Here is a 26,021-nt window from a genome sequence, read left to right as displayed (position 1 = left end):
TACATTGGAGTCTTATATTATTCTGTGCTTTTCGGAGTGTTTCAAATATATTTTTAAAGATTTTATTTATTTATTTTAGAGAAATGGGAAGAGGGAGAGAGAGAGAAACATCGACGTGCAAGATAACCAAGCGGTTGCCTCTCGCTCGCCCCCGACTGGGGACCTGGCACATGCCCTGACTGGGAATCGAACCAGTGACCTTTCAGTTTGCAGGCTGGCGCTCAATCCATTGAGCCACACCAGCCAGGGCTAAAATATTTTTATTAAACTAATGTTACATCTAGACAAATAGCTAGTCCCCTTCATACATTTTATCCCCAAAAGAGGTCCCAGCACCTAGGAAGTACTCTCTGAGTTTAGAATAAATGAATGAATGTACGTGTGGTCAGGAAAGGCCTTTCTAGGAAGTGACGTGAATGTCTGAGACCCGAGTGACAGAGGACAGGATTGATCTGTGTGAAGGTGTAGGGGCAGCATGTTCCAGACAGAGGGCATGGCACGTGCAAAGGCCCTGTGGCGGGGCTGTGATGAGCCAGTGCGAGTGAGGCCCGTGGCACGGAGCTTGGCACACTGGTGCGCTGGTGGCGCCCACTACTCCCTGTGGGACCACTCGCATAAAAACGTGTTTCTTCAAAGCTTGAAAACACCTTGCATCAAAGATCACAATTTACCTTTTACCTGGAGGGAAAAGATTTTATTAGTAAAATTTTCAACTGCATTGAGAAGTTGAGCGAATTGAACAGTGGAAACTCGCTCCTTACCACCTGAACCTACAATTGACATTCTGCTGTTTACTTCATCCCTCACCCTCCTCTTCCCCTGCCCTCCCCCTCTCTATCCCTCCCTCTTTCCAGCTAGGATTTTGGGTACACCTCAGGACTGCGGGCATCAGCACACTCCACCTGTAAGCACTTCAGTGTGTGTATCATTAACCACAATTTGGTATATTTCAACCTGTTTTCTCCACGTTAACTACTCTGATCAGCTATTAACTCTAGAATTCTCAGCCTTTCCCGACCTAACAGTGGTGGTAAAGTCTGAGATACTGCAGAGTGTGAAAGTTCCTTATTTCTGCTGTGGTGCAGTGTTGACCCCAGATTCACACCTACTCAGTGTCACACCAGGTAGGACCCTGGTCAGGAAGGATTAGCAGTTGGGGCTCCAGCATCTGTGTCTTAATGGGAGAGGGCATCTACATCTCACAGGTAAAAATTAACCTTAGCACTAAGCCAGGGAAGGTAGCCTATGAAGAGCCAGGGTCGGTGCAAGGGCAGAAACCCCTGCGTTCCACCTGTTCGCACACGCACGGTGACATCGGGTGAGTTGCCCCCCACCTTGCTGCACCCCATTTCTTTCTAATGGTGCATCAGTTGGTTCTCTTGGGTTTTCTAAAATTTTGTATTTTTTCTTTGCAATCTTCATTCCTTTTCTTCTTTCTTGCCCTATTGCATTGGTGAGTGCCCCCCACCCTGCAGTGGAAGTCTCGGCCCCTCCTCTTGTCCTGCGGTTGATACTAATTTGTGTGCCATGAGGTTTTGCTTTGCGCTTGTTTTTAAGTAAAGGCATTCGTCTTCCTTCAACCCTCGCTTTTTTTCTTTCTCCATTTTCTTAATGTTTTTAACATAAAATTCATGTTGAATTCTGTTGATTGCTTTTCTGGATTCTGAGACGTGATCATCTGGGTTTTCACCTTTGGGTAACTTCTTAAATTTCCCCGAAACCGTTTCTCCTGCGTAGAATGTGGTAGTGAGATGAGATCACTCAGTCAGGTGGTCTCTGGCTCAGGCGTCAGAGTGCCCCAGCTTTGCTCCCTGCCGTGCCCGCGTCTGCTGCCTCTGTGCTACCTCCCATACACTGTCCTGGGGCTCTGCTCCTGTGCCCAAAGGCTGGCCAGGCCACTCCAGCCAATCAGGGAGGTGGGCCTGCGGCTGGCTCCCGGGTGCTGCTTCCTGCTTAGCAGGGTTGCAGACTCCATTGCAGGGGGTTGACGCTGTGGGTCGTGGCTCCCCCCTGGGGGCCGCAGTCCCTGCACAGGTCCGACAGACCTCACATCCCCTACCACCCTTTTCCAGGGGCAGCTCTCCCTCCCAGCTCTCAGAGAACTCTGACGGTGTCTGTCAGCAGATGACAAAGTAGACCTGGTCTGCCTGTCACGGGGGGCAAGGAAGGAGCAGTCACCACGGGAGGGTGCTCCGAGCAGAGGGATGAGCGCCAGCCTGCAGGGCCCAGAATGAGGAAGCTCAGGAGTCAGCAGGAACCAGGGAGGGGCAGGTGAGGCTGAGCAAGGAGGCACAGGCAGAGTGACCAGAAGGGGGACCCACCATGCCCTGTCCTGTGACAAGGTCTCACTCAGCCCCACTGTGGCCCTGGGGAGCAGACATCATGTCCACTTACACCAAGAAATACTACACACTGTGTCACCCACCCCCCCATGCCCCCATCCTCTCCCTCCCTCCCCTCACTCTGCTCCAGCCACACAGGGCTGTCGCAGTTTCTCCAACACACCAAGCCTGGTCCTGCCTCCGGACCTTTGTATATGCTGTCCCCATACCTGAGTCACCCTTCTCAGACTCTTGCAGGGTCTGCTTTGCTCCCTTGCTCCATCTAAGAGCTGGCTCAAGTGTCACCCCCTAAGAGAGGCTGTCCTCAACCACCTCACACAAAACAGTCCCTCCAAGGTCCCTCTCTCTGCCTCCCCAGCTTCCTCAGTCTTCCCAGAACTTGGGACCACGTGGCACTTGTGTTGTGTACCCCCTGGGCGGGCCGAGGCAGTGAGTCTCCCTTCCTTGAGAAGCCGCCTGGACCGGGCCCATCACCCTGGGGCGGGCCGTGCCTGTCAAGGTCTTGAGGGAGAAGGCTCAACTGTGTGCCAGCTCGGTGCACCCCGGTGTCCTGGGTCCAGCGGACGCTCACTGCGGTGGGTGGGCTGCTGCCTCCCTGAGGGTGCGGACCGGGCAGCAACTTCCACCCAACGCTCAATTCTGTCTCACTGGGAGTTTGACAGGAAGATCCCCAGTCCCATCAGCCCAGCTTGTGTTTTCTGTTTCTTCATTAAATTTTAATTTATTCCTTTCTTCCTTCCTTCCTTCCTTCCTTTTTTTTTTTTTTTTTTTTTTTTGGTCAGGCTACACCTCTCCATCCGCATTCTTACTTTTGATTGCCGAGTCCTCACTGGCCTTGCCTTCAGGCTGGTGCCAGTTCAGTCATTGATTCATTCTTCATTCAGTCAGTCTTATCCCTGGTTTCTTGAGTGTCTCCTGTGGGCCGGCTTTTGTTCTAGGCCCGTGGGACTCAGCAGCCTAGGGGTAAAAAGCCCTGAAGAAGGGCCATGCCCGGTGTGTTCGACCAACAGGGAAGAGGCCCCTGTGGGTGGAGCAGAGTGAGCGAGGAAGGAGGGGAAGGGAGGAGTGGAGGAGCGGGGCGGGCTGAGAAGAGCTTCGTGGGCCCGGGAGGACCTCGGTTTTTACCCTGCAGAGCCCAGGAGGGCTGTGGGCAGATCAGAGACGGGACCTGACTCGGGTGCTCACCGGCGCCCTCTGGTGGTTGCTGCGAGGAGAACAGACTGGGGCGGGTCAAGGGCTGGGGAGACTGCTGGTCCAGGGAGGAGGTGATGGGGTTGAGAGGAATGGGGAGCAGTAGCACATTCTGGACAGATTAAAGGTAGAGCCTAGTGCTGAAGGACATGTGTTAAGGTCCCCTCTCAGGGCCCTAGGGGCCCACAGTCCTTTGGCAGCTTTCTCTGCCTTGGTTTCCACATCAAACAAATGTGGAGAAGCAGCTCCTGCTGAGCCTTGTGTGTATGCAGAGGGGAGAGGACTGTGTCTGTCCCTCCATCTGTCTGTCCCCCCTTCTGTCAAAAGTCAGTGAGCATTTAAGGTGTCTGCTAATGGCAGGACCAGTCCCGCAGGCAGCGTGGCTGTGCCCCCAGGCAGGTCTTGGCCTGGAAACGGGGCTGCGAGGGGGGTGCCCTCCCAGCTCTCCCTGTCAGGCTGTTCCCTTCCTCCAGGCTAGTTTTAAAAATTAATTTATTTGGAAAGATGGGGTGGCTCCTTCAGAAGATGACTGGTCCCATCTTGGGCCGGGAGGAGCCCCACATCTGGCGTGGTCTCTGCCAGCCCGGGCTGGCCCAGCGAGTATGGGGGGGCACTTCCCGCAGCCGTATGCCCACGTGCCGCAGACGCACCCCTGGGCCGCTGCCCTCCTGTGAACACGTGTGGAGGCTGAGTGGCAGGGTCACCGCCCTCGCAGGCGTCGTGCTGTGCTGGGGCAGATGATGAGGTTAAAAAAGGAATTTCCGAGCGCCGGTGGGGGCATGCAGATGGCAAACCTGGGGAATGTAGTAGCCTGAGTGACAGGACGGGGGTGGGGGGGTGGGGGGGCGGTGACTAGGGTGGCCGCTCTGAGAGGAGGCTGGACTGAGACCGGAAGGCTGAGGGGCTGGCCTCGGGAAGATCCAGGGGAGGGTGTTTTGGGCAGAGGGAATGGCACGTGCCAAGGCCCTGAGGGGACTGGGTGTTCCCTGCACCGGCCCCACAGGCCCACAAGAATTCTTGGGTTGGTGGGGAGCAGGAGGACATAGGAGGTGTGGTTTGTGGAGGAGGCCGGGACCTGGCGTAGGACCTGCTCTGGCAGCAACCCTGGGATGAAGGGCCTGAAGCTGCAGAAGACTCAGGTGGTCACTGCTGGGTAGGCTGTGGGCCCAGGGGCCCCCAAACGTGGTCGAGAATGTTCCGCCCTGGTCCACCACTGACTTCCTGCCTTCTCTCCTCTTCCTTCCCCATACCCCAAACGCAAAACCATGAATTGTTCTGCTATTGGGTGGCCAATGAAAATATTATGTCAGCTTTCCAGCACCTTCTGGCCCCTGCTTGCCACCGGCTGGGCCTCGGGATGTGCCAAAGCCCAGATTCCTCCCTGGGGCTAGGATGCCGGGGCAGGGAACCTCAGACATCTGTCAGTGAGCACCCAGGGTCCAGCGCAATCCCTGCGTGGCTGATGTATGCTGGTCCACCTGCCTCTCCTGGTGCCCTGGGTGGTGACTCTGTTAGCCATGTCCCACAAGCCAGGGTCCCCTCTGGTAGGCCCTGCGGCCATGCCCTTAGCCTCAGCCAGCTGCCCCCCACCCAGCCTCAGTTTCCCCATCCAAATCCTGGCCTATAGGGGATTTTTTTTTTTTTTAAATCTTTCAAGCTTTTATTTAAGGGCAATGATCCAGGAGGGACTTTAGATCTTGTTGAAAGCAGCCACGTCCGTGGATGCTTTCACACCTCCAGCATGTCTGTTCCAGCTTTACCGTCTTCCACTACACACTGTATTTGAAGTTTTTAACTACCTACCCCACTGGAGCCAGTTTAGAAGAGCCCCAGACCAAGCCGCCTGCTTGAATGCTCCTGACACACTCCTCTAATTTCGCCGTGGCCGTCTCGCCATCCCGAGGTCTCACATCTAGTGAGATGGGAGACTCGGCAGCAGGAGCAGGTTTTTGGCTTTCTTTGACTCATGCTGTGCGAGACGTTCTTCCCTTAGCCTTTTCGCTTCTTCACTTTCCTCCTCCTCATCGGATCCAAATGTCATCCTCGTCTTTACTATCTGTAGCTCCCCTTCCTGCGGTGTCTTCCACATTCGCGCGGCGTACTTGCCCAAAGCTTTCTTCCCTCCAGGCAGGCTGGCTTGGACTGTCTCCTTGGGGTCTCAGCACCTGGTTCACGTCCAGGTGGGAACTCGGGGTGGTAGCTGGGATGGTGGTCACGGCTGAAAGAGGACATGAGTCCCCACCCCTGCTGGCCTGGTTGTACCTGTGGCTGTGTCGTCTTGGGCTTGTTTCATATATATATATATATATATATATATATATATATATATATATATATATATATATACACACACACACACACATATGCATATATATATACTTAAGTCCTCACCTGAGGACATGGTTATTGATTTTAGGGAGAGGGGAAGGGAGGGAGAGGGGGAGAGAAACATCAGTGTGAGAGAGAAACACTGATTAGTTGTTTCTCGTACGTGCCCAGATGAGGGAGGGAACCTGCAATCTAGGCATGTGCTCTGACCGGGAATTGAACTCATGACCTGTTTACGGGATGATGCTTCAGCCAAGCATACTGAGCCATATTGGCCAGGGCTTATGTTTCTTTTGTTGAGAAATAATTCATACACTATGAAATTCACACTTTAAGCATGTGAATTTTAAACAGTTCAGCATTTTTTGTATCTTCAGAATGTTGTGCAACTGTCAGTTACTGGAACAGAGGGGTCCCTCCTCTGTGGGGTGAGATTGACCCCCTGACCCCTGACCTGGGCCCGTCTCTCTCCGGGGACCCCTTGGGTTCCCTCTCTCTCCCTTTCTGACCCACATGCTTCCTGGCGGCCTGGCCCACTCTCCGAGTTCCAACCCTGTCTGCATCCTGATGACGTCTGCAGTCCTGTCCCCAGCTGGGGCTCCCCTGCGCTCCAGGCTTGGGGTCCAGCTGCCCCAGACATCTCTATGCAGAGGACTCACGGGGGACTCACAGTCAACACAGTCACAGTACACCTGACCGTACCCCCATACCTGCTCCTGCCCATCCCCCATCTCAGCTGGCCCCTCCTTCCTTCTGTTAATTGCTCCAGCTATAATCCTTAGTCATTTCTGACTCCTTGCTGTTCTTCACTCTGCCTCCAGTGAGCACAGCCTGTCTGTCCTAACTTTAGATCTTCCCGGAATCCACCCATTTCTCCCCACTCCTAAACCCCCAACTTGGTCCACCTCATTAATGCCCACTTAGACCAGGCAGGCCTCTTGCCCAGCCTGGTCCCTGGCACCTGCCCTCACTGCCCCCACCTCCACAGTCTGTCATCCCTGCAGAAGCCACCAGAGGGCACCTGTGAGCACCTATGTCAGGGCCAAGTCCACCCTCTGCCCACAGCCCTCCAGGGCTGCCAAGACCTCTCTTGCTACTCTGCACCCAGCCTGTTCTGCTGGCACTCACCCTACTGTACAGGCCCTTCTGAGTCACCCCCTGTGTCCGTTTTGAGCCTTTGAAGGCAGGGGCCAGGTCTGTTATGGTCATCACTTGCTTCCCTGCAGGTTGCCTCCCAGTGAATGAGTTTCTTGTTGCAGCTGAAACACCACTGCAAACTTGGCTTAAAATCACACACATTTATTCTCTGATAGTTCTGGGGTCAGGAATCTCACGGGTCTCACAGGGCTAAACCCAGGTGTGGGCAGTGCTGGTTCTCCCTACAGCTCCAGGGAAAACCATTTCCGGCCTTTTCCAGTTTCTAGAGGTGCTGCATCCCTATTTGTGCCCCCTTCCTCCATCGTCACAACCAGCACTGCAGCCTCTTCCATCTCTGACTCTGACCCGCCTGCCTCCCTCTTATGAGGACCCTGCGATGACACTGGCACCCCAGGGAATCTAGGGTCACCCCCATCCCAGAACCCTTAACTCAGTTCCATCTGCAAAGCCCATTCTGAAATCAGAATGTAGACATCTTTTGGGAGGAGGGGGCAAATCTGCTGACCACCCTCATTGAACAGATAATCCTCAGCAGAAGCCACTTTCCCAGTGAGGACACTGGGTCCCAGAGAGGTTAGTGGTGGGCCTGAGGCCTCCTGCTGGGAACCAGGGCTGAGGGGATGGTCCCAAAGGAGGAAAATCACCCACCTTCTCACCATGAGCTTCCCTATGCCAGGGAAGCTCTCCTGGGGCTGTGGTGGAAGGGACCAAGTCCCTGGTGGGTTTTCCAGAGTGGGCACCCTCCATGGGGCCAGTAGAGCCGGCCCTGTCGCTCCAGCCTGGGTCCCCGGCCACTGCCTGCTGACCACGGCTCCCCTAGGCCTTCCTCCAACACCATCCCGACCTTGACCCTCTGGGTCACCTGATTTCTTCGTGACCTGAGTATATCCTGGTTAAGCCCTGCCCCTGCCAGCAGAGGAAGATGGCACTTTGTGAATTCGAAGTCACTTTAGGGAAAACAGTGGGTCAGAGTTGGGGGGTCTCCTCTCCCTGCTGCTCCTGCCTGGAGGGGTGCCAGCATCTAGTCCTGCCATCTCAGCCTGTCTCGTCTGCATGCTTCCATTTCCCATGAGATTCTTGTGACTCTAGGGACACAGGGCACCAGTGAGGTGGTGGGTGCCAGTGTGTGAGGGAAGGAGATGGTGACAGAAGCCTGAACCCCCTTGGAACCCCTGGCACGGGCTGGTGCGGGTTGAGGGACTAGGCCCTGTGGTTTGCGCTCCTTGCTGCCAGTCTGAAGTCTCCCTTCTCTCCCTCAGGTTTGACCCAGAAAAAGATGGCCCTGACTGAGGTGAGTGTCCTGTGGGCCCTACCCTGACCTGGCTCCACCGGCAGACAGACAAGAAAGCACCCATTCCTGCTCGGGTCCTGCTCTGTGGCTTTGGGCAACTCACTGTCCTTCTCTGGGTCCCAAATGTTGTCACAGTGAGATGGGTGAAAATTCCATCCCCCCGGCCAGTGTCTGGAGTCTCAGGGAGGGGTAGAGGAGGGGGAGGGAAGAGGGCCAAGAACCCAGCCCTGGGCCAGTGAGGGAGATGGGGAGGGGAGTTGGGCAGGTGCAGTCCCTGAGGGGAGGGTCCTGCCAGGGGGGGGCGGTGTCTGCCCAGGGCCTAACTAGCAGCACCTGTAGGCACCCCACCTAGAAGTGCCGGGTTCCTTTCATTTCCACACCTGCGAGCCCACTGTCTTCACCATCTTCCAGCGCTCCTAGGGGGCTTCCCCTGGCAATGGTCACTCTCATGCATGTCCGCCGCCATGCTGCCCTGTGGGCCCCTGCTGCTTGTCCTCAGGCTGACGCACGTGGGGTCACCACTGTCCCTGGTTAGTGTTTCCCATCACTCCTGAAGGTGCCCTGTGAGGGGCGTGTCTGAGCCTGTTCTATAGGAGGAGCAGCCCAGGTGGTAGCAGGAGTCCCACCTGGGCATCCTGGGTCCCCTTGGAGCCAGGTCTCCGATCCCAGAATGCCACCTGCCATGTGGGTCCTTCTAAGGAGGGCCTAGTCCACCTCCTGGGGCCCTGCAGGCACTCAGGCTGCAGGACAGTGGGAGGGTGGTGGGTGGGCTCAGGTACTCCAAGGGCAATAGGGAGCCTGTGAGGGGTGTGGAGAAAGGGCAGCAATAAAAGGTTACTGAGAGGGCCCTGCCCCCTGGTGGCCAGTGTGCAGAACACATGGGAGCCAAGCTGAGGAATGATGGCAGATGGAGGCCATTTAAGGGCTGCCTGGGAACCTATGTGGAGGCAGTGCAGCGGGTGGAGGGCTGGTGGCCAGAGGGTTGTGTGGGATTTTGAATGGTGGCAGATACACAGTAGGTACTTCTTAAATGTCAGTGATGAGTGGAGCCCACAGAGGGGCATTCAGTTCCCGTGTGCTGGCTGGCTTTGGCCCTCGATTCTAAGCTGGCTTCTGTGTCCCTGCAGGCTCCCGTGGCCCCTCCTACCATTCTCCTCTTGTGAGATCACACATAACGGCCAGTGGCTTCCACACAAGTTTGTTGGAATGGCTCATGTCACAGCTGCCACAGCTGTTCCCTAGAGCTTGTAGGAGATGGGCCGGCTCCCAGGCCAGTGGGACCTGGGAGGCAATGCTGTTTATAATAATCTCAGCCCAGAGGGCTGTTCTGCTCCCAGGGGACACTGGGGCATGTCTGGGCACATCTGTGCTTGTCACACTGCAGATGCTTCTGGCGTCAAATGGGTTGGGGCCAGGGTGCTGCTCAACCCCCCACAGTGCCCAGGAAGGCCCCCCCACAGAGAATGACCTGGCTCCAGTGTCAGCAGTGCTGAAGGGAACCCCCTAAAAGTAGTGGTTGGGGCAGCTGGCTTCCAGCTATCTCGAGGAGCTGGGGGTCCTGGTCTAGGTGTGGGCCCTTACAGGTGTCAGGTGTTGTCCACCGGATGTGCAGCCTGCCCACGCAACTTTCTGTCCCCCACCCGCCCCACACGGCCCAGCCCTGGGCTCCAGCTGGGCACAGTGACTAAGCTCCTCTCTTGCCAGGATTTCTAGAGTATGTTATGGCCTTGGTGGCTCCTCCTTGCTGACTTTTAATGCTTCCTGTTTTCTCTTCTCTAGGCCCCGATGATGACCGGACAGCCGGGCCCTGGTCATGGGAGGAAGCTGGGCCATCGGGGTGTGGACGCATCTGGCGAAACCACTTACAAAAAGGTTTCTCCTCTGCCCTTAGCTGGCTGGGACAGAGTGAAAGGGGCTTTCAGCAGTGCCCGGAGCCCCTCTGACCCCCCTGCACACACACAGCATTCACTGAAGGCCAGGCATGGGCCATGGCCACGCTCTGGGCATGAGCTTGTCTGTGCAGGACCCTCGGGCCTGGTGAGGTCCTTGCTGCATGTCGTCCTCTCAGGCATGGCCTGCCTGGCTCTAGGAGTCACCCGTGACCTTGGATGAGCCCTCAGTTCCCAGCCCTGCTGGCTCATCTAAAGGCAGGAAATTACAGCTCCCCTCCTCTTTCTCGGAAAGTGGGGCTGAGATGAGGCAGGCCCGGCCAGGGGCGTGTACAGGGGCCTGACCCCACCGCCGTTCGTCCTGTCCTTCTCAGCTGTGCTTCCCGAAGCAGCAGCTTTGCCAAGCGAGAGCACGCCCACCGTGTCATTTCCCCGTCCTGAAGTGCACAGTCAGGCGGTTTCCAGTGTCCACTGAGTTGTGCGGCCATCCCACAGTCAACTTTAGATTCTCTGTCTCCCCAGAAGGATACCCTGCCCCCATCAGCAGTCACTCCCTGTCCCCCTCCCCAGCCCCGGCAAACTTGAACCCACTTCCTGTCTCTGTGGATGTGCCTGTTCTGGACACGTCACATAAGTGGAACCACACACGGTGTGGCCTTTTGTGTCTGGCGTCTCCAACTGAGCACCACGTGTTCAAGGACCTTCCGCGCTGTAGCGGGTGTCAGAGCCTCGCTCCTGTGCATGGCTGAGTGATGGTCCGTGTGTGGGCGCGTGACACCACACCGGGTTGTTTCCACGCTGGGGCTGTTAGGAACCACGCTGCTGTGAAGAGTCGTGTACACGTTTTTGTAGACATGCTCTTGTCTCTTTGGGGCACGCACCTAGCAGTGGAGTTGCCGGTCACATGGGAACTCTGTCTAACCATTTGAGGAACTGTTTGCTGCAGTGGCTGCCCCATTTTCCGTTCCCACCAGACGTGCACAAGTATTCCAGTTCTCCCGTCCTCACCAGCACCTGTCTGTCGTTTTGATCACACCCATCCCGGTGCGAGTGACGTGGTTTCTCACTGTGGCTTTGATTTGCGTTTTCCTGGTGGCTGATGGTGCTCAGCACCTTCTCTTGTGCTCTTGGCCATTTGTGTGTCTCCCCTGGAGAACCGTGTGCTCAGTGGTGTGAAGGAGTTGAGTGTGGAGGGCGGCAGCGCAGGCCCTCCTGGTGGGGGGTTCAGAAGAAGAGGCGCCTGCAGGCTGTGAGGCCCTCGCACCAGATCACAGGCTTGCTCGGGGGCAGAGGCTAGCTCCTGCCTGCCCCTGCTACTTGTACCCGGATTGGGTGCTGGGGCATCTTCCCCCAGCAGGGCGCAGGCTGCTTAGAGCTCACAGTGACAGCGTGAGCCGAGGCGATGAGAGAAGTGCAAACAGCAGGTGCTTCTCAGGCGTGGGCAGCCTTGGGTTTGGCCACCAACGTGAGCTAGCACATTGTCGTCTCCATTCCTGGCTACTGGTGGGGAAACTGAGGCACAGGGAGGCAGTGTTGTTCTCAGGCTGTGACAGTGTGAGTCACCTCGAAAGTGGGTAGAAGGAACCCAGGTCTAGGGAAACGAAGTTCAGGTGTCACTCTGTAAATTGTGTCTCCCCCACCCCAAAAACCCTGATGGTGGATGGACTCCTGTTGTATCAGGGCACTTTTGAGATGTTGGAATGTTCTAGAACCTTGATTGAAAATTGGCCTTGGAGTCACATGAGGTGGTGCTGGACTCTCAGACAAGCCTCTTCTTTGCTGTGCGGTTGTGCAGACCAGGCAACCTACCGGAGGCCTGAAAATCTGTGCCAAGTGCTAGTAGGCACCCTGGGGCCCTGGCCCATGGGTAGGTCTTGATGTGGCTGTGTTTCCCCACAGACCACGTCTTCCACCCTGAAGGGGGCCATCCAACTGGGCATTGGCTACACCGTGGGCAACCTGAGCTCCAAGCCAGAGCGTGACGTGCTCATGCAGGACTTCTACGTCGTGGAGAGCATCTTCTTCCCTAGGTAGGCCCGGCTCCCACGCCTCCCACAGGTCACCCGGCAGACACGCTGGTGTCGTATAGAACAGCCTTCTGTTATCTGAGCTCCCTTCTCCGCAGCAAGCAGCACAGGCCTTTACTGTGTCTGTGTGACTTTGAGGTCTGACTCAGGGTCTGTTAGGATATTAATTTGCTGCTTAAGTAGAGAGAGCCAATGTTATAGTGTTGTTTTTTTTTTTTTAAATAAGGGAAACAAGATAGAAGTTTGTTCTTCTCTCTTTCTCTCACACACAGAAAAACTGGTAGGCGATCCTGGGCTGATCATGGGGTCCTGGGTTCCTCCTGGTTGTCCCACCAACCTCACTGTGCAGCTTTTTTTTAACACCAGTCCCAGGTTGCCCATGCTCCCGCCGTCACGCCTGCATGTCAATCGCTGGAAGGAGGAGGGGAAGGGGAGTATATTCCCCTCTCCTTTGGGGCACGACCAGGAAATGACACACATTGTTTCCGCTCCACTCACAGCTCACACTGGTCGGGTACAGTCACTTGACCACACCTAGCTGCAAGAGAGGCTGGGCAGAGGTCTTACTCCAGGTGGTCATGCACTCAGCCAACGCTGTGGACTCTGTTGCTATAATGAAGGAAGGGAGAGTGGATACTGGGAGCCACAGTCTTTGGCCCATTGGGAATCTGAAGTTGCCTTTCATATCAGCCACTTAGGGAAGGCTGCAGAGCTGAGCACCCAGAGGCACCAACTGTTACAGGCTTTCCTCCCTCCTTCCTCCACAGCGAAGGCAGCAACCTCACTCCCGCCCACCACTTCCAGGACTTCAGGTTCAAGACGTATGCACCTGTCGCCTTCCGCTACTTCCGGGAACTCTTCGGGATCCGGCCGGATGATTACTTGGTAAGTGTGTTAGTCAGTGGTTGCTTTGGAACAAGTTAGCACAGACTCAGCGGCTCAAACACCACCTGGCTGTAACCCGACAGTGTCTGCGGAGCAAGAATCGGGTGCAGCCCTGACCAGCTCAGTGGGTCGGGCGTCGTCCCACAATGTGGAAGGTCACCGGTTTGAGTCCCAGTCAGGGCACCTGCCTGGGTTGTGGGTTCAGTCCTGGTCAGGGTGTGTATGAGACAACCAATTGATGTTTCTCTCCCTCTTCTCCCTCCCTTCCCCTCTCTCTAAAAATAAGTAAATAAAAACTTTTTAAAAATATTTAAAAAGAACTGAGTACAGTTTAGCTGGGTTCTTTACTCAGGGCTGTAATCCAGAGATGGGCAGCAGCCGGGGTCTCACGTAAGACTAGACTGGGGAAGGGTCCAAATCCAAGTTCACGTTGTCATTGGTGGGACTCGGTTCCTTGCTGGCTATAGGTAGGGGCCTCCTTTCCTTCCACATGGGAGGGAGGGGGAGAGCCGGCCGGCAAAGCAGACGTTGCTGTCTCCTGTGAGCTCATCACAGATGGGACCTGCCCAACCCACTCACCACCCCCTTCCAGTACTCGCTGTGCAATGAGCCACTGATTGAGCTCTCCAACCCCGGTGCCAGCGGCTCCCTCTTCTACGTCACCAGCGATGACGAGTTCATCATCAAGACCGTGATGCACAAGGAGGCAGAGTTCCTGCAGAAGCTGCTGCCCGGCTACTACATGGTAGGGGTCATGGGCTCCTGGAAGGTTCCAGAGCTGGAGGCAGTGTCCTGGGCTTCCCCCCAGCCCCTGTCTACCTCTCCCATCCTCGTGCCCCTCCTCTTCCCGGCACATGCAGCAATTCCACTCTGCTGCTTTTCACAGACATGCAGGAGCACAGGCTTCAGGGCCCCGGCAGACAAGTCCCCAAGCTTCCCAGGGCACCACCCACCCTCTAGGTGGCCATGAGAAGTCTTCCTGTGACTGTGGAGCCTCACCCCACAGTCCTCTCTGGGCGGTGCCCCCATACTTGTCACAGGAATCACTGTTTAGGCCCTGGCTCGCCATCCTCCACCCCACTGACGTCCCTTAGTCATGGGTTCAGAAATGGTGGCTCATGGGCTGAGTGTCTCAGCATTTGGTGACTCAGAGGCATGGGAGAAGAGGGACCAGACCACCAGCTGGCACCTCAAAAAGGACCGGCTACTTGGGCACCCCCATTCTGGTGTGACTTGGGACCCAAAAGGGCACGTCAGGCCCCTGGGCAGGGGTGGGAGTGGGGGTCTGTATACTCAGGTGCCCCACTTGAGTGCCGTCTACCTAGCTGGGCCCGACCTGGTGGGCACGGGGACAGGCCCCTCTGGGTGCTCTGCCCAGGTTATAGCCATCTCCTCTTATGGCGTCCCTCATCCACTGTTCGTGATCTTGGGAGGACCCTGGCTCCCCTGGATCAGGGACCAACAATGTTTCTGTAGGGAGCCAGACAGCTCTGTGAGTCAATAGTCTGTCTCCACAGCTCAGCTCCACCGTTGTAGCAACAGCGCGGCACAGGCAGCACCCGGGAGGCCGGGCGGGCCAAGTGCCAGCAGAGCTTCATTTACGGGCACTGACGTGAACTTCATGAAGTTTCACATGTCACACATGCTATTTTTCTTGTATTTTTTCCTTTTTCTAACTTCATCAACATAAAACCATTCTGAGTATGAGAACAAGCAGCTGGAAGGAGTTGGTGCTTCGGCTGGGCTTTGCCAGCCCCTGCCCTGGACATGCCCAGAGGCCCTGCCCTGCATGTCCCCCCAGGGTGGGCTGCGGGAGAGGGACACCTGGTCTGACCTGGTGGGAAGTTGGGCCCAGACACCTTGGGAGTGTCCCACGGGGTTCTTTATCGAAAGGCCATGACTCTGGGCCTGGCTCTGTAGAAACAGACCCTCCCGGAGAACCAGGATTAAACTGGCTGGTGGAAAGTGGGGTGCTGCAGAGGGGGTGGTCGGGGGTCCCTCCTGAGGAGGTGGCCTCTGGCCTAAGATCCGAGGGGCTGTGTGTGAGGCCCGTGGCTGTGGGAGTGGCTCTTAGGCAGAGCTTGGTGCCCTGGCTGCTGCCCACTGACCTGCTCTCCACTACCCCCAGAACCTCAACCAGAACCCGCGGACGCTGCTGCCCAAGTTCTACGGACTGTACTGCGTGCAGTCGGGGGGCAAGAACATCCGCGTGGTGGTCATGAACAACATCCTGCCGCGCATGGTCAAGATGCACCTCAAGTTCGACCTCAAGGGCTCCACATACAAGCGGCGGGCCAGCAAGAAGGAGCGGGAAAAGAGCAGCCCCACCTACAAGGACTTGGACTTCATCCAGGACATGCCAGAGGGGCTCCTGCTCGACGCTGACACCTTCTCTGCGCTCGTCAAGACGCTGCAGCGGGACTGTCTGGTGAGCCTGTGGCGCCCCACAGGAACCCCACTGCCCAGCCCCGCTGCAGAGGGGCTCTGGGCCAGACAGGCCCCCTTGCCTGGGCAAGTGTGGCCAGTTAAGGGCAGGGCTGCTGGGGGCGCTCCCCTCTCTTAGCCTCAGTTTCCCCTCTGTGAACTGGGACACTGGTGAACGCTAGTGCAGCCCGGCACCGGGTTCCCTCCTGCTCCCTTGTCACTGTGTTCTGAAGTGGCTGTGTTCCCGCCATAGAGCCCAAACCTGCAGAAGCAGCCCGACACTCTCACGGCCCTTAACTTAAAGGGCACCTCAGATCCTGAGCCCCCCACCCCCACGCCAGCATGTACTAGCTCCATGCGTCCCTCTTCCAGAGTTAGGTGCTTTTTAGGGATAAAGAGCACTTCACCAGGCTCTTCATGAGCCCTTGCAGTCTCCATCTGGCCCCTGCAGCCTGGAAGGTCAGGCCACTCTCATCTCTACCAATGAGGAAGCAGAGGCCTAGCCAGGGGTGTCCCTGTGTTGGGTCCCCAGCCTGTCGGGCTGGTCTGGGCCTCTGGCCCCTCAGCCCACTGCACCCAGCTCACAGACCCCTGGAAAACCTGACACAATGTCACCAGAAAACTGCTTAGATGTCTCAGGGCCTTTCGGTTTCTGGGAGCTCATCCCTGGAACCCCGGTGGTCTTGGGCCTGGGTTCCACCATGGGGCCTGGAGTGGGTGTCACATCCACAGCACCAGGCTCCTCAGCTGGTGCCAGGGAAGGAGGAGTGCAGAGCCAGCTGCTCTGTCTCGGGGGAGGAAACCTTCTGTCCTGGTCCCGAGAGGCAGCTTGGCCTAGAGTGACACACCATACGCTAGGCACCCCCTGCAGGAGCCGGTCCCAGTTCTGTCCCCATCTACCTGCCGCACAGCCTGGCCTTTTGCCCCTCGGTCTCCTCTTCTGTGAAATGGGGACAGTGACAGGGTCTCCCTGCATGGCTGTGGGGACTGAGTGGATGTAGGTGCAGAGCGCGCAGCTTGGGGTCACCACCGGGTTTAAGGGCAGGGGGATGGGGACAGGGTGTGCGTCTTCCTGACCCTCTCCCCTGCACACACCGGGCAGGTGCTAGAGAGCTTCAAGATCATGGACTACAGCCTGCTCCTGGGCGTGCATAACATCGACCAGCAGGAGCGGGAGCGGCAGGCCGAGGGGGCCCAGAGCACAGCAGACGAGAAGCGGCCGCTGGGCCAGAAGGCACTTTACTCCACAGCCATGGAATCCATCCAGGGCGGGGCCGCGTGTGGGGAGGCCATCGAGACAGATGACACGTAGGTGGTGGGACTGCTTAGGCTTCTGGCTCTTGTTTCTGCCCACACCCTCTTGCCAGGCATGAACATGGGCAGGGGGAGTTGGCACAGAGGGCAAGCGATGACAAAGCAGATGAGGCCAGAAACCTGTCGGTTTGTCACAGGGACAGCAGCGTCTGCGCACCGGGCCTCACGAAGGTCGCGCAGGTGGCACACAGCTGTGGCAGAGCGATCAGTCAGTGGGTGGAGGCGTCGGCCAGCCACGTGGGAAACAGAGGTCCCCACCCCCTGCTAGGTTGTACTGTATGAAGCACACCTGGACAGGTGTTGAAAGGGGGCACAGGAGATAGAGATGGCTGGGGGTGAGGGAGCCTTTTTATAGCAAGATACCTAACCCAGAACCCACCAAGGGGCGGGATTCAGAGCATGGCTTCCTCAAACATAAATGGCGGCCATGCCAAATGACGAGGTCAGAGAGAGGAGCATGCCCCCATTGCACTCGCTGAGCCTTGGCCTCCCAACCCAGTCCTGCCCCGGGGGTGCAGGTTTTGGCCAGGGAGACAGACTCGGGACATGTGCCCCTCCCTCGGCAATAGGAACACTGGGGCCTTATTCTCTGTGGGGGGCTGCTCTGGGCACTCTGGGGTGCTGAGCAGCATCCCTGGCCTTTACCCACTCGATGCTAGCAGCACCCCCAGTTGTGACGACCACAGATGTCCCCAGACATCCCAGTGTCCCTTAGGGGTAGAGTCCCCGTGGGTGAGAACTGCTACTACCGATGGGTCAAGATTGCCCCTCGCCACCACGCACTGGCCATGCTGAGAACCAGCTGGACTCTACTTATGTTGCCCTGTTCTGTCCTTACGGGGGCCCTGGAGGAGGAGGGTGTCACCACCCCCCACCCCCATTTTCATCTGGAGAAAAAGGCTCAGAGGTCAGGTGGAGACAGCTGTTTTGTGTGCAGAGCCAGCTGGTAGTGGGGCATAGGCTTGACCCCAGCCCAGCCACTGCACTAGGCCCCCAGATGCAGAAGGCAGAAGAGGAACCAGGCACAGGGCTACAACTGGAGCAAGATGGGAGGGGGCGGCACATGCAAAGACCCTGTGCAGCAGGCCCTGACCTCAGACTGTCCTGGCGTATTTGTAGGATCTGCACAGGGCCTAGCGGGGGATGGCAGGGCGCGCAGGTGAGCTCAGCAGTGCATGGAGTGCAGTGAGCAGGGCCTGGGGTTCATGGGTTTGGGGTCACAGTGGCTTCGGGACAGCTGCTGCATCGCATGACCTCATTAACCAGCTGGGCTGGGCATGTGCAGGCCGGGGCTGCGTGAGGTAATTAACTCCCCCCCAGATTGCACCCAAGAGGCCTCATGGCCCTGCCTGGGAGTATGTGTGTGTGTGTGCCATGAGTGTACCCGTGTGTGCACAATTATGTGTGTGTGCATACGCGTGCAAGTTGCACGAGTGCATGCGAGTGTGCTGTGTGTGCGTGTGTCTGCATATTGGTGCACGTGTACGCGTGTGTGCACCTGGGCCTTATAGCTGTGACCCCTCAGCACCCTTGGGCCTCCAGCGTTGAATTCGTGAGCTATCTGGGAAAGCTGCTCCATCCCATGCCAAGGTGGGGGTTCCCTGTGCTGGGACCCACTCTGAAGGTCCAGCCAAGCTGCCGCCTACAGGGGGCATGCAGATTCTTGAGCCCCAGGCTCCTTCAGTCCTGCCTGCTCCTCTCTCCCTCCATCCGTGTCTTCCCCCGAGTCCCAGACCGGGATTGGGCCCCCAGCAGGTTGGGCCATTCCCCAGTCCCTGCCTGATTGTGTGGGTGATGGTGCTCTGGGCTCTTCTCTCTCCAGGATGGGTGGGATCCCTGCCGTGAATGGCCGAGGGGAGCGTCTGCTCCTGCACATTGGGATCATCGACATCCTGCAGTCTTACAGGTGGGTGCCTTGCCCCCGCAGACACACTTGCCCAGGGAAGCCAGGCACTGTCTGCTTGCAAGTCTCTCTTAGCCTTCTGGAAGCAGCCTACTTGGCTGCCCTCCCAGTTCCTAAGGGGAGGCATTTGGTTCCCAACCCAGGGATTCCACCCCTGGAATCTAGATTCATCCCAGGGACGCAGTGATGTTGGAGACAGGTCAAGGCTGGCGCGAGGCAGGGGGGTGAGTGGGGTGATTTATTTTTAGTGAGAGGGGAAGGGAGGGAGAAAGAGAGAGAGAAACATCAATGTGTGGTTGCCTCTTGTACACCCCCTACTGGGGACCTGGCCCATAACCCATACATGTGCCCTGACAGGGGATCGAACCGGTGACCCTTTGGTTCACAGACTGGCACTCAGTCCACGGAGCCACACCAGCCAGGGCTGTCATTAGATTTTTACTGTAAGAGTAATATATGCCAATTATACACAATCCAAACGTGACAGGCTGTAGCAGCGGCAGTCCATGTTTCCCACCCACACCACTCCAGGAACCCACCTGGCATGGGGTTTCTCTTCTTTGCTTGTTTCTCGTTGTTAAGTACAGCAGGTCCTCGAGCAATTCTTGCATTATGACGTTGCTGAGATGCCTAGGAACGTAACTCTCTTTTATATCAGTTAGCCTACGTTAAAGCTTATTTTGTTAAACGTTGTTTCTGTTCAAGTCTCAGAACCTGTAAGTATAGACTTGCTGTGTAAAAAGTCGGCCCCTGCCCATCAACTTTCCCTGTCGAATTTTCCCTCCACAGAGGGCCAACCTGGCCCCTGGAGGTCCCTCTGTTCGGAGCAGGGTTAGGCAGCTTGCAGAGCAGCCAGCCATGGTTTCTGTCTCAGCCCCGGGTAGGGCTGAGAGGGGCGGGACATGACAGCAGCGAGTGCGGGGAGGGGTGTCATAAGGGGGTGTGTGCCAGAGAAGGGATTCTTCCTCCCCACAGATGACAGGAGTCCAAGAATGCTGCCTGGGGGCAACGACCTTGTCCCCAGCCCAGGTGTGTTGCAGGGTCCTGGCTGGGGGCCACTGCGTGAGGCACTGACTCTAGCAGAGAGGAGCCAGGCTCAGCCTAGGCCACGAGGAGAGAGGAAAGCAGGCTCCAGGAGGCGCTAGCTGTCTGTCCCCCACAGAGGGCCAAGCACTACAGTCTTTTCACTTCCTCCTCCACATCAGAGGTAGTGGGAGCTGCCAGCAGGCGGGGTGGGGGACAAGGAGGGAGGACAGGAAAGAGGGTAGGTGGCCTCTGGCTGATGCAGCAGGCAGCCTCAGAGTTCCTCTAAACCAGGGCTGCTTCACCTGCTCAAGTCCAGGAACACCTGTAGTCATGGTGACCGCAAATGTCCCCAAACACTGCCCGGTGTCCCCTGGGGACAGGATTGCCCTGGTAGAGAACTGGACCTGAAGATTTGGCTGACATTCTGGGTGCTTTTCCTCTGCAGGTTCATTAAGAAGCTGGAACATACCTGGAAGGCTCTTGTTCATGACGGGGTGAGCATCATTCACTCACTCATTCATTCATCCCATCTCTCAGTTCACAAATGCAGTGGCCATCTCCCTGGGCCAGGCACAGGTGCTAAAAAGAGCCAAGAGACATGTCACCCCTTCCTGGAGTAGCTGTCCAGTGGAGGTGGCCTTGTGACCCAGCAGGAGGTTGTTTTGTGGTGTTACAAACCCACAGTGGACAGGAAAGCCTTCAAGGCCGGCTGGCCATAACCCCAAAATAAGATTTGTGTCTGCCCAAGAGAGCCCCAGATGTTGATCAAAGTAACCATCCAGCTGTGAGCAAAAGGGCCCAGGTTCCTTCAGTTCGTTGCTGCACATTCCCAAGCCCGGCCCTTGGCCCTTGGCCCCTGGCCCCTGGTCCAGGCATCTGGTCCCAAGTCACTCTCCAGCCAGAGGAAGGTGCTGAGGAGCAGCCAGGGGAGGGGGCGTGCTCTTCCCTCCCGAGGGCTGAGAGACTCCTGTCTTGGCTAGCTCACTTTCAGCCAGACATGGTCACGTGGCCACGCTCAGCACGGGGAGGATGGGAAATGCAGTTATCGTTCTAGGAGACCATGTATCTAGACAGGTTCTGTTCTGTTACTACAGGGGAAGAACACTGGACTGGGGGGGCGGCGGGGCAGGGATGCTGCTCAACACCCCACAGTGCCCAGGACGGCCCCAACCCCCAGAGAGTGACCCAGCCCCAGTGGTCCCAGTGCCGAGGGGGAGACTGCTATAGAAGGCAAGGGGGCTGGATCCTGGGGAGCAGCAAGGAGTCTCTGCTTTAGGGCCCAACATTTACTGAGCACCTACTGTATGCTGGCTCTCTGCCTTGTGTAAATCCTGGTGAGCACAGCAGCCTCCCATCCGCCTTGTTGCTCACATAAGGAAATCTCCAGCAGGGGCACGCACTGCCCAGAGCCCCCCCGACGGTGAGCGCTGGGACGGCTAGGTCTGCCTGGCACTAGGAACACCAGCCTTCTCTTGTCACAGCTGGCTGGCTCTGCCCCTGGAGCGGGCACGGCCATGTGCCAATAAAACTTTACTTACAGAACAGGTGTTGGGCCGTGCTCTGCCAGCCCCTGCTTTAGAGGATCTCTCCAGTTCCTTTATTTTGATATTTATTTGTTTATTTCTTTGAATGGTTATTTAATTCACATGGCTCAAAAAATTAAAAATGCAGATGGGGTCACAGTGTAAAATCTCCCTGGCACTGCTACCTGATCCCTGGTTCCCCTCCATGAGGCCCCGTGCTGTGACCCCATCTCCCCCTCCACAGAGGAGGCGGCACCCCACCCCCAGAGCAGCCTGTCTGGGGCTGTCCTCTGGGACACAGGGAGCCCTTGCGCTCACGTCCCTGCTTACCCTCGGGCCTCCACGTTTCTTCCCAGGACACCGTCTCTGTCCACCGGCCCAGCTTCTATGCCGAGCGTTTCTTCAAGTTCATGAGCAACACAGTTTTTCGGAAGAACTCCTGTGAGTTGCCCTCGCCTTTTGGGCGGAAGGGACCTGGGGTGTGGAGGGGAGGGCTGGCGGCCTCCAGCGGGGTACACTAGCACGCCTCATTCTGTCGCTTGGTCCGCCTTGGGCCTCAGCCAGGGCCTTGGTCCCACGGACAGGATAGTCGGGCAGCTATGCCACGCAGGACAGCACGGGGCCTGGTGCCACACCCAAATCTGAGTCCTGGCTTTGTTTCATCCTGCCTGTGTGACCCTGAGCCAGTGGAGGGCACGGGCCTCGGCTCCCCATCTGGACAGAAGCTGTGCGGGTGACGTGCGCTGCACACAGGACAGGCGGCCTTGGCCCAGCTCCAGCACCGGGCGGGTATGCCAGCAGCCGCCTCTGTCGCCAAGGACGTGGGCTTTGGCGGGCCCTGAGATAGTCATCACCGAACGAGACACATCAGGCAGGGTACAGGGTACATGGTAGTGGCTCTTGCCCTGGGGGTGGTCTCGGGAGGTCCTTGATGTGTACCGGCCTCCAGAGTCCCAGACCAGGCGCACAGCCCAGGCTGGGATCCCACGTGCCGCGTGAAAGAGTCTTCTTCCCAAATGTCTGTGTGTCTGTCATTTGCCCCCAGCCCCCTCCTCCAAAATGCAAGATACTTGTTGGCCTTGGTCACTATGTCCCCAGTGTCCAGCTTGAGGGCCTGTTACATAGTGGGGACTCAGTCAGTGTCTGTGTGTACCCTACTCCCCAGGTCTCGAACCCTGCGGGGTGCTCTCCCACCCCAGAAGAGGCCTCTGTGGGCTGCTAGCCAGCCCCGGCCACCTGGAGCTGGCTCATAGAGCCAAGACAGCTCCACATTCTGTGACACGTAGTCCGTAGCTTGAAACCCACTGGTGGGAACATTTACACCATGGATATCGGCAAACACCACAAACCCAGCTTTGTCTACAGAGTGATGCGTGTTAACTGTAGCAGCACACTGCTTCCTGGAACCTTCTTAGGGTGCTATTCCCACTGTAGTCCAGAGGAGTTTGGTGGCCACTGGGGGCTGGATGGCTGCACACAGGGAAAATTGAGCACCTAGTGTGTGCCAGGAGCTACGCTGGCCACTCTGGGGGCAGAGGTCACAGTGGGAAGCAAGGAGAGGGCGGTGACAGGTGCTGACAGGCCAGGCCTGGTGCGCAGGGTATTACAGGGTTCACCTACCTCACTTGACCTTGTTTGCAGACGAGAATGCTGGGGCCAAGAAAGGCTAAGCTCTGTTCCCCAGGCTGAACAGCCTGGCTAGGAGCCGGGCCCTTGGCGCTGAGCCCTGCACTCCCCAAGGCCTTCCATTTCCTCATTTGACTGTTGGGCCACAGCTACAGTGGGCTGCCACAAAGGGGATGAGGCCCCATCCAGCTTAGTAAACACTGGCAGCTGCTGATTGAGCCACTGTTTCCCGAGAGCCCAGGGTGGGGCGCTAGGTCCCATTTCTGCTGGTAGACAGAGCCAGGTGGGCAGCGGGGCAGGGCCTTCTCTGAGAAGAGTGTTGCTTCTTGCCCAGGCTTGAGGAACAAGCTGGAGCTGGGGCGGCGTGGGCCATGCATGCAGGTGGTGGGCCCATCGGTGCCCCCCGCAGTCTCATGCAAAGGAAGGATGGGGGTCTGTGGGGCCCTGCCTTGTTGCCACCCCAAGCATGCCAACCACTCTCCCTCTCCAGCCCTGAAGTCGTCGCCATCCAAGAAGGGCCGTGGCGCCCTGTTGGCAGTCAAGCCCCTGGGGCCCACAGCTGCCTTCTCAGCCAGCCAAATCCCCAGTGAGCGGGAGGACGCACAGTATGACCTGCGGGGGGCCCGCAGCTACCCCACGCTGGAGGACGAAGGTGACCGGGCAGTGGGAGTGCTGCATTTGTGACAGGAGAAATAAGGGCACTGCTGAGGGAAGATGACATCCCTGGGGCACTAGTGGGTGTGGGGCGCAGGGAGCGACATTACCAGTGCAGTGGGAAGAAGGGGACCTCTGAAGGTGGGCCGAGCCTGGGTGGGAGGGCCTGGGTCACAGTCACCCCACCTTCAGTCCAGGATCTGTAGCCACCCAGGGAGCGGGGAACAGCTGAGACTAGACCAGGAAGAGCTGCAGGGAGAACGGAGCATAGAAAGCCCCCGTGGGGAGGAGACAGCCTCCTCTCACATTGCTAGAGGTGTCCAGGGACCTGAAGATGAAATGGTCGGTGGGGTCGGGCTTGATGTTCTGGAGGTCCCTTCAAGTAACTATGATCACAGATTCCAGGCAGGAGGGGCTGGGGGAATAGCATCAGGAAGAGAGAAACTGCGTGGCTAAGGGTCCCAGGGCAGCACAGTGCCCAGCGTGTTGAAGCAACAGCAAGGAGGCCAAGTGGCTGGAGCAGAGTGAACCAGGGGGAGAGAGGGAGGAGGTGAGGGCAGGGAGGGCAGGACCGCCAGGAAGCAGTCTGGATTTTTGTTTGAGAGCAGCAGGAAGCCACTGGAGTCCCTTGTGCTGGGGAGAACAGTGTGGGTGAACAGTGGCAGCTGCAGTAGAGCCCAGAGCCTGGGGTCCCTGGGAGCCTGGCTCCCACAGGCTCCCACTACCTCCTCCCTGCAGGTCGGCCCGACCTCCTGCCCTGCACTCCACCTTCCTTTGAGGAGGCCACCACTGCATCTATCGCCACGACCCTGTCTTCCACGTCCCTCTCCATCCCAGAGCGGTCCCCCTCGGAGACCTCAGAGCAGCCAAGGTACAGGTGAGCAGAAGGGGGCATCTCCCGGAAGGGGGGCTCAGGGGTAGGGCTGCATTCCCAAGAGGAGTGGCCAGGGCAGGGCCTGGGTGGGGTGGGGCAGGCAGGAAGGGTCCCCAACTTCTCCCACCTGTTTACCTGTTTGTGTTCTCTTGGAAGGCGGCGCACACAGTCCTCGGGACAGGATGGCCGGTAAGATGAGACCCCAGCCCTCTCCTCTCCAGTCTTCTCTGTGGTCCCCGCAGCCTTCCCAGCTCCTCCCTGCAGAGCCCTCCCTTTCCCCCCTCCCTCCCTCCCCTTCCCTTCCGCACAGCCATCCCCTCCACAGTTCCCCCCAGAGCCCCTCCTTCCTGGGAGTAGATTTATGGTAACAACCAATCTTCAGGCCCTAGAACCACACGGAATCTCAAGTCATGTTGCGTTTCTTTTCCACTGGGGGCCCCCTCCCCTGTACCTGCTGATCCTTTCTTTTCCTTTTTTATTCTAAGACAGGGAACAAAAGGGAACATAGGGAAATGCCTGTCCCTCCCCACGCCCGGCCCCTTCCCTGGGAGCACCCCCAGGGTGGGATTCTTGTGTCGGAGATATTTTATGAATATACAAGCAAGCGTACACTTGGGCCTGTATTTCCCTCTCGTTTTGGCACGAGCTCTGGCTCTCTGCCCCCGTCCCTCACTTCGTCACTTTCCAGATGAAGGCTGCTGCTGTGAGCCTTTGCTGGTTCTCTTCCTTTAAACAGGCTCTTCCTGCTCTGGGGGGACACTGGGGTTGTTTCAGTTGTTAGATCTTGTCACATGACTGTAGTGAGTGGAGGTTGCTCCCCGGAATTAGTTTCTGGGATGATAATTCCTGCCAGTTGGAAAGAAAGTCATGGTACAAAGCACATGCGGATAAAAGCACACCTCCCTCCTCAGCTGCCTGCTAGCTGCCAAGAGGCTCCGACTGACCTACACCAGGGACCTCGACTTCTGGGCCCCCAAACCACCCCACCCCTAGTTCAGGCCCCAGACAAGTGCCCAGCCACCTCAGGAATGGGGGCAGGACCCAGCTTGCCACTCACTCCTTATGCCCCTGCTGGTGCCAGAGGCCCAGGACCCCCAGGTGGACAGTCAGTTGCTGTCCCCCTCAAAGCCCCCAGGTGGGCATGGCAGCCAGAAGGACCCTGCCTGAGCTGGGCCAGCGTGGGGTGCTGGTCAGATGGTTCCCAGAGACAGCACCTCAGCACCCCCACCCCACACTGTGGACTGAAATTAGCACCGGCCCAGTGGAACTCAGCAGGAGTTCCTGGGAAGTGGAGGTGGGGTGAGGAGGGAAATTGAGCATGGCATCCGGTTGCCTCCAGGCCCCAGGAGGAGGCACGCGTGGAGGAGGACCTGCAGCAGATCACGGTGCAGGTGGAGCCCACATGCAGCGTGGAGATAGTAGTCCCCAAAGAGGAGGAAGAGGGGTGAGTGATCATCCCATCCATTCCGTCCATGCTTTCCAGTCTCCTGGCTCCTGTGCTCAACTTCTGCCCCATTCCATTGGCTAAGCATGGTCATGTGGCCAGCCGGCAGCAAGGCAGGCTGG

General features: G+C 57.5%; 1 protein-coding gene across 12 annotated transcripts in view; it reads left to right on the top strand.

The window, feature by feature from the left end:
- Positions 1–26,021, top strand: part of PIP5K1C (phosphatidylinositol-4-phosphate 5-kinase type 1 gamma) — a 54,461-nt gene that overhangs the window by 21,779 nt on the left and 6,661 nt on the right. For 7 of the 12 annotated variants that reach the window (XM_024569152.4, XM_024569151.4, XM_024569155.4 and 4 more), the window contains 14 exons: positions 8,279–8,310; positions 10,090–10,182; positions 12,099–12,229; positions 12,994–13,111; positions 13,704–13,856; positions 15,240–15,539; positions 16,638–16,843; positions 18,672–18,755; positions 20,224–20,272; positions 21,658–21,742; positions 23,418–23,579; positions 24,320–24,458; positions 24,612–24,644; positions 25,795–25,899. In XM_024569152.4, the coding sequence (XP_024424920.2) occupies positions 8,296–8,310; positions 10,090–10,182; positions 12,099–12,229; positions 12,994–13,111; positions 13,704–13,856; positions 15,240–15,539; positions 16,638–16,843; positions 18,672–18,755; positions 20,224–20,272; positions 21,658–21,742; positions 23,418–23,579; positions 24,320–24,458; positions 24,612–24,644; positions 25,795–25,899 (1,673 nt within the window). In that variant the 5' untranslated portion in view covers positions 8,279–8,295. Of the gene's footprint in view, positions 1–1,171; positions 1,319–8,278; positions 8,311–10,089; positions 10,183–12,098; positions 12,230–12,993; positions 13,112–13,703; positions 13,857–15,239; positions 15,540–16,637; positions 16,844–18,671; positions 18,756–20,223; positions 20,273–21,657; positions 21,743–23,417; positions 23,580–24,319; positions 24,459–24,611; positions 24,645–25,794; positions 25,900–26,021 lie in introns of those variants that run through there. The other 5 variants (XM_045202330.3, XM_024569149.4, XM_045202334.3 and 2 more) reach the window with 5 other exon arrangements.

The sequence above is a fragment of the Desmodus rotundus genome, chromosome 9 (assembly GCF_022682495.2).
Source record: "Desmodus rotundus isolate HL8 chromosome 9, HLdesRot8A.1, whole genome shotgun sequence".
Lineage (NCBI taxonomy): Eukaryota > Metazoa > Chordata > Mammalia > Chiroptera > Phyllostomidae > Desmodus > Desmodus rotundus.
Note: the sequence above shows the minus strand (reverse complement) of the source record. Positions and strands in the feature narration are given on the sequence as shown.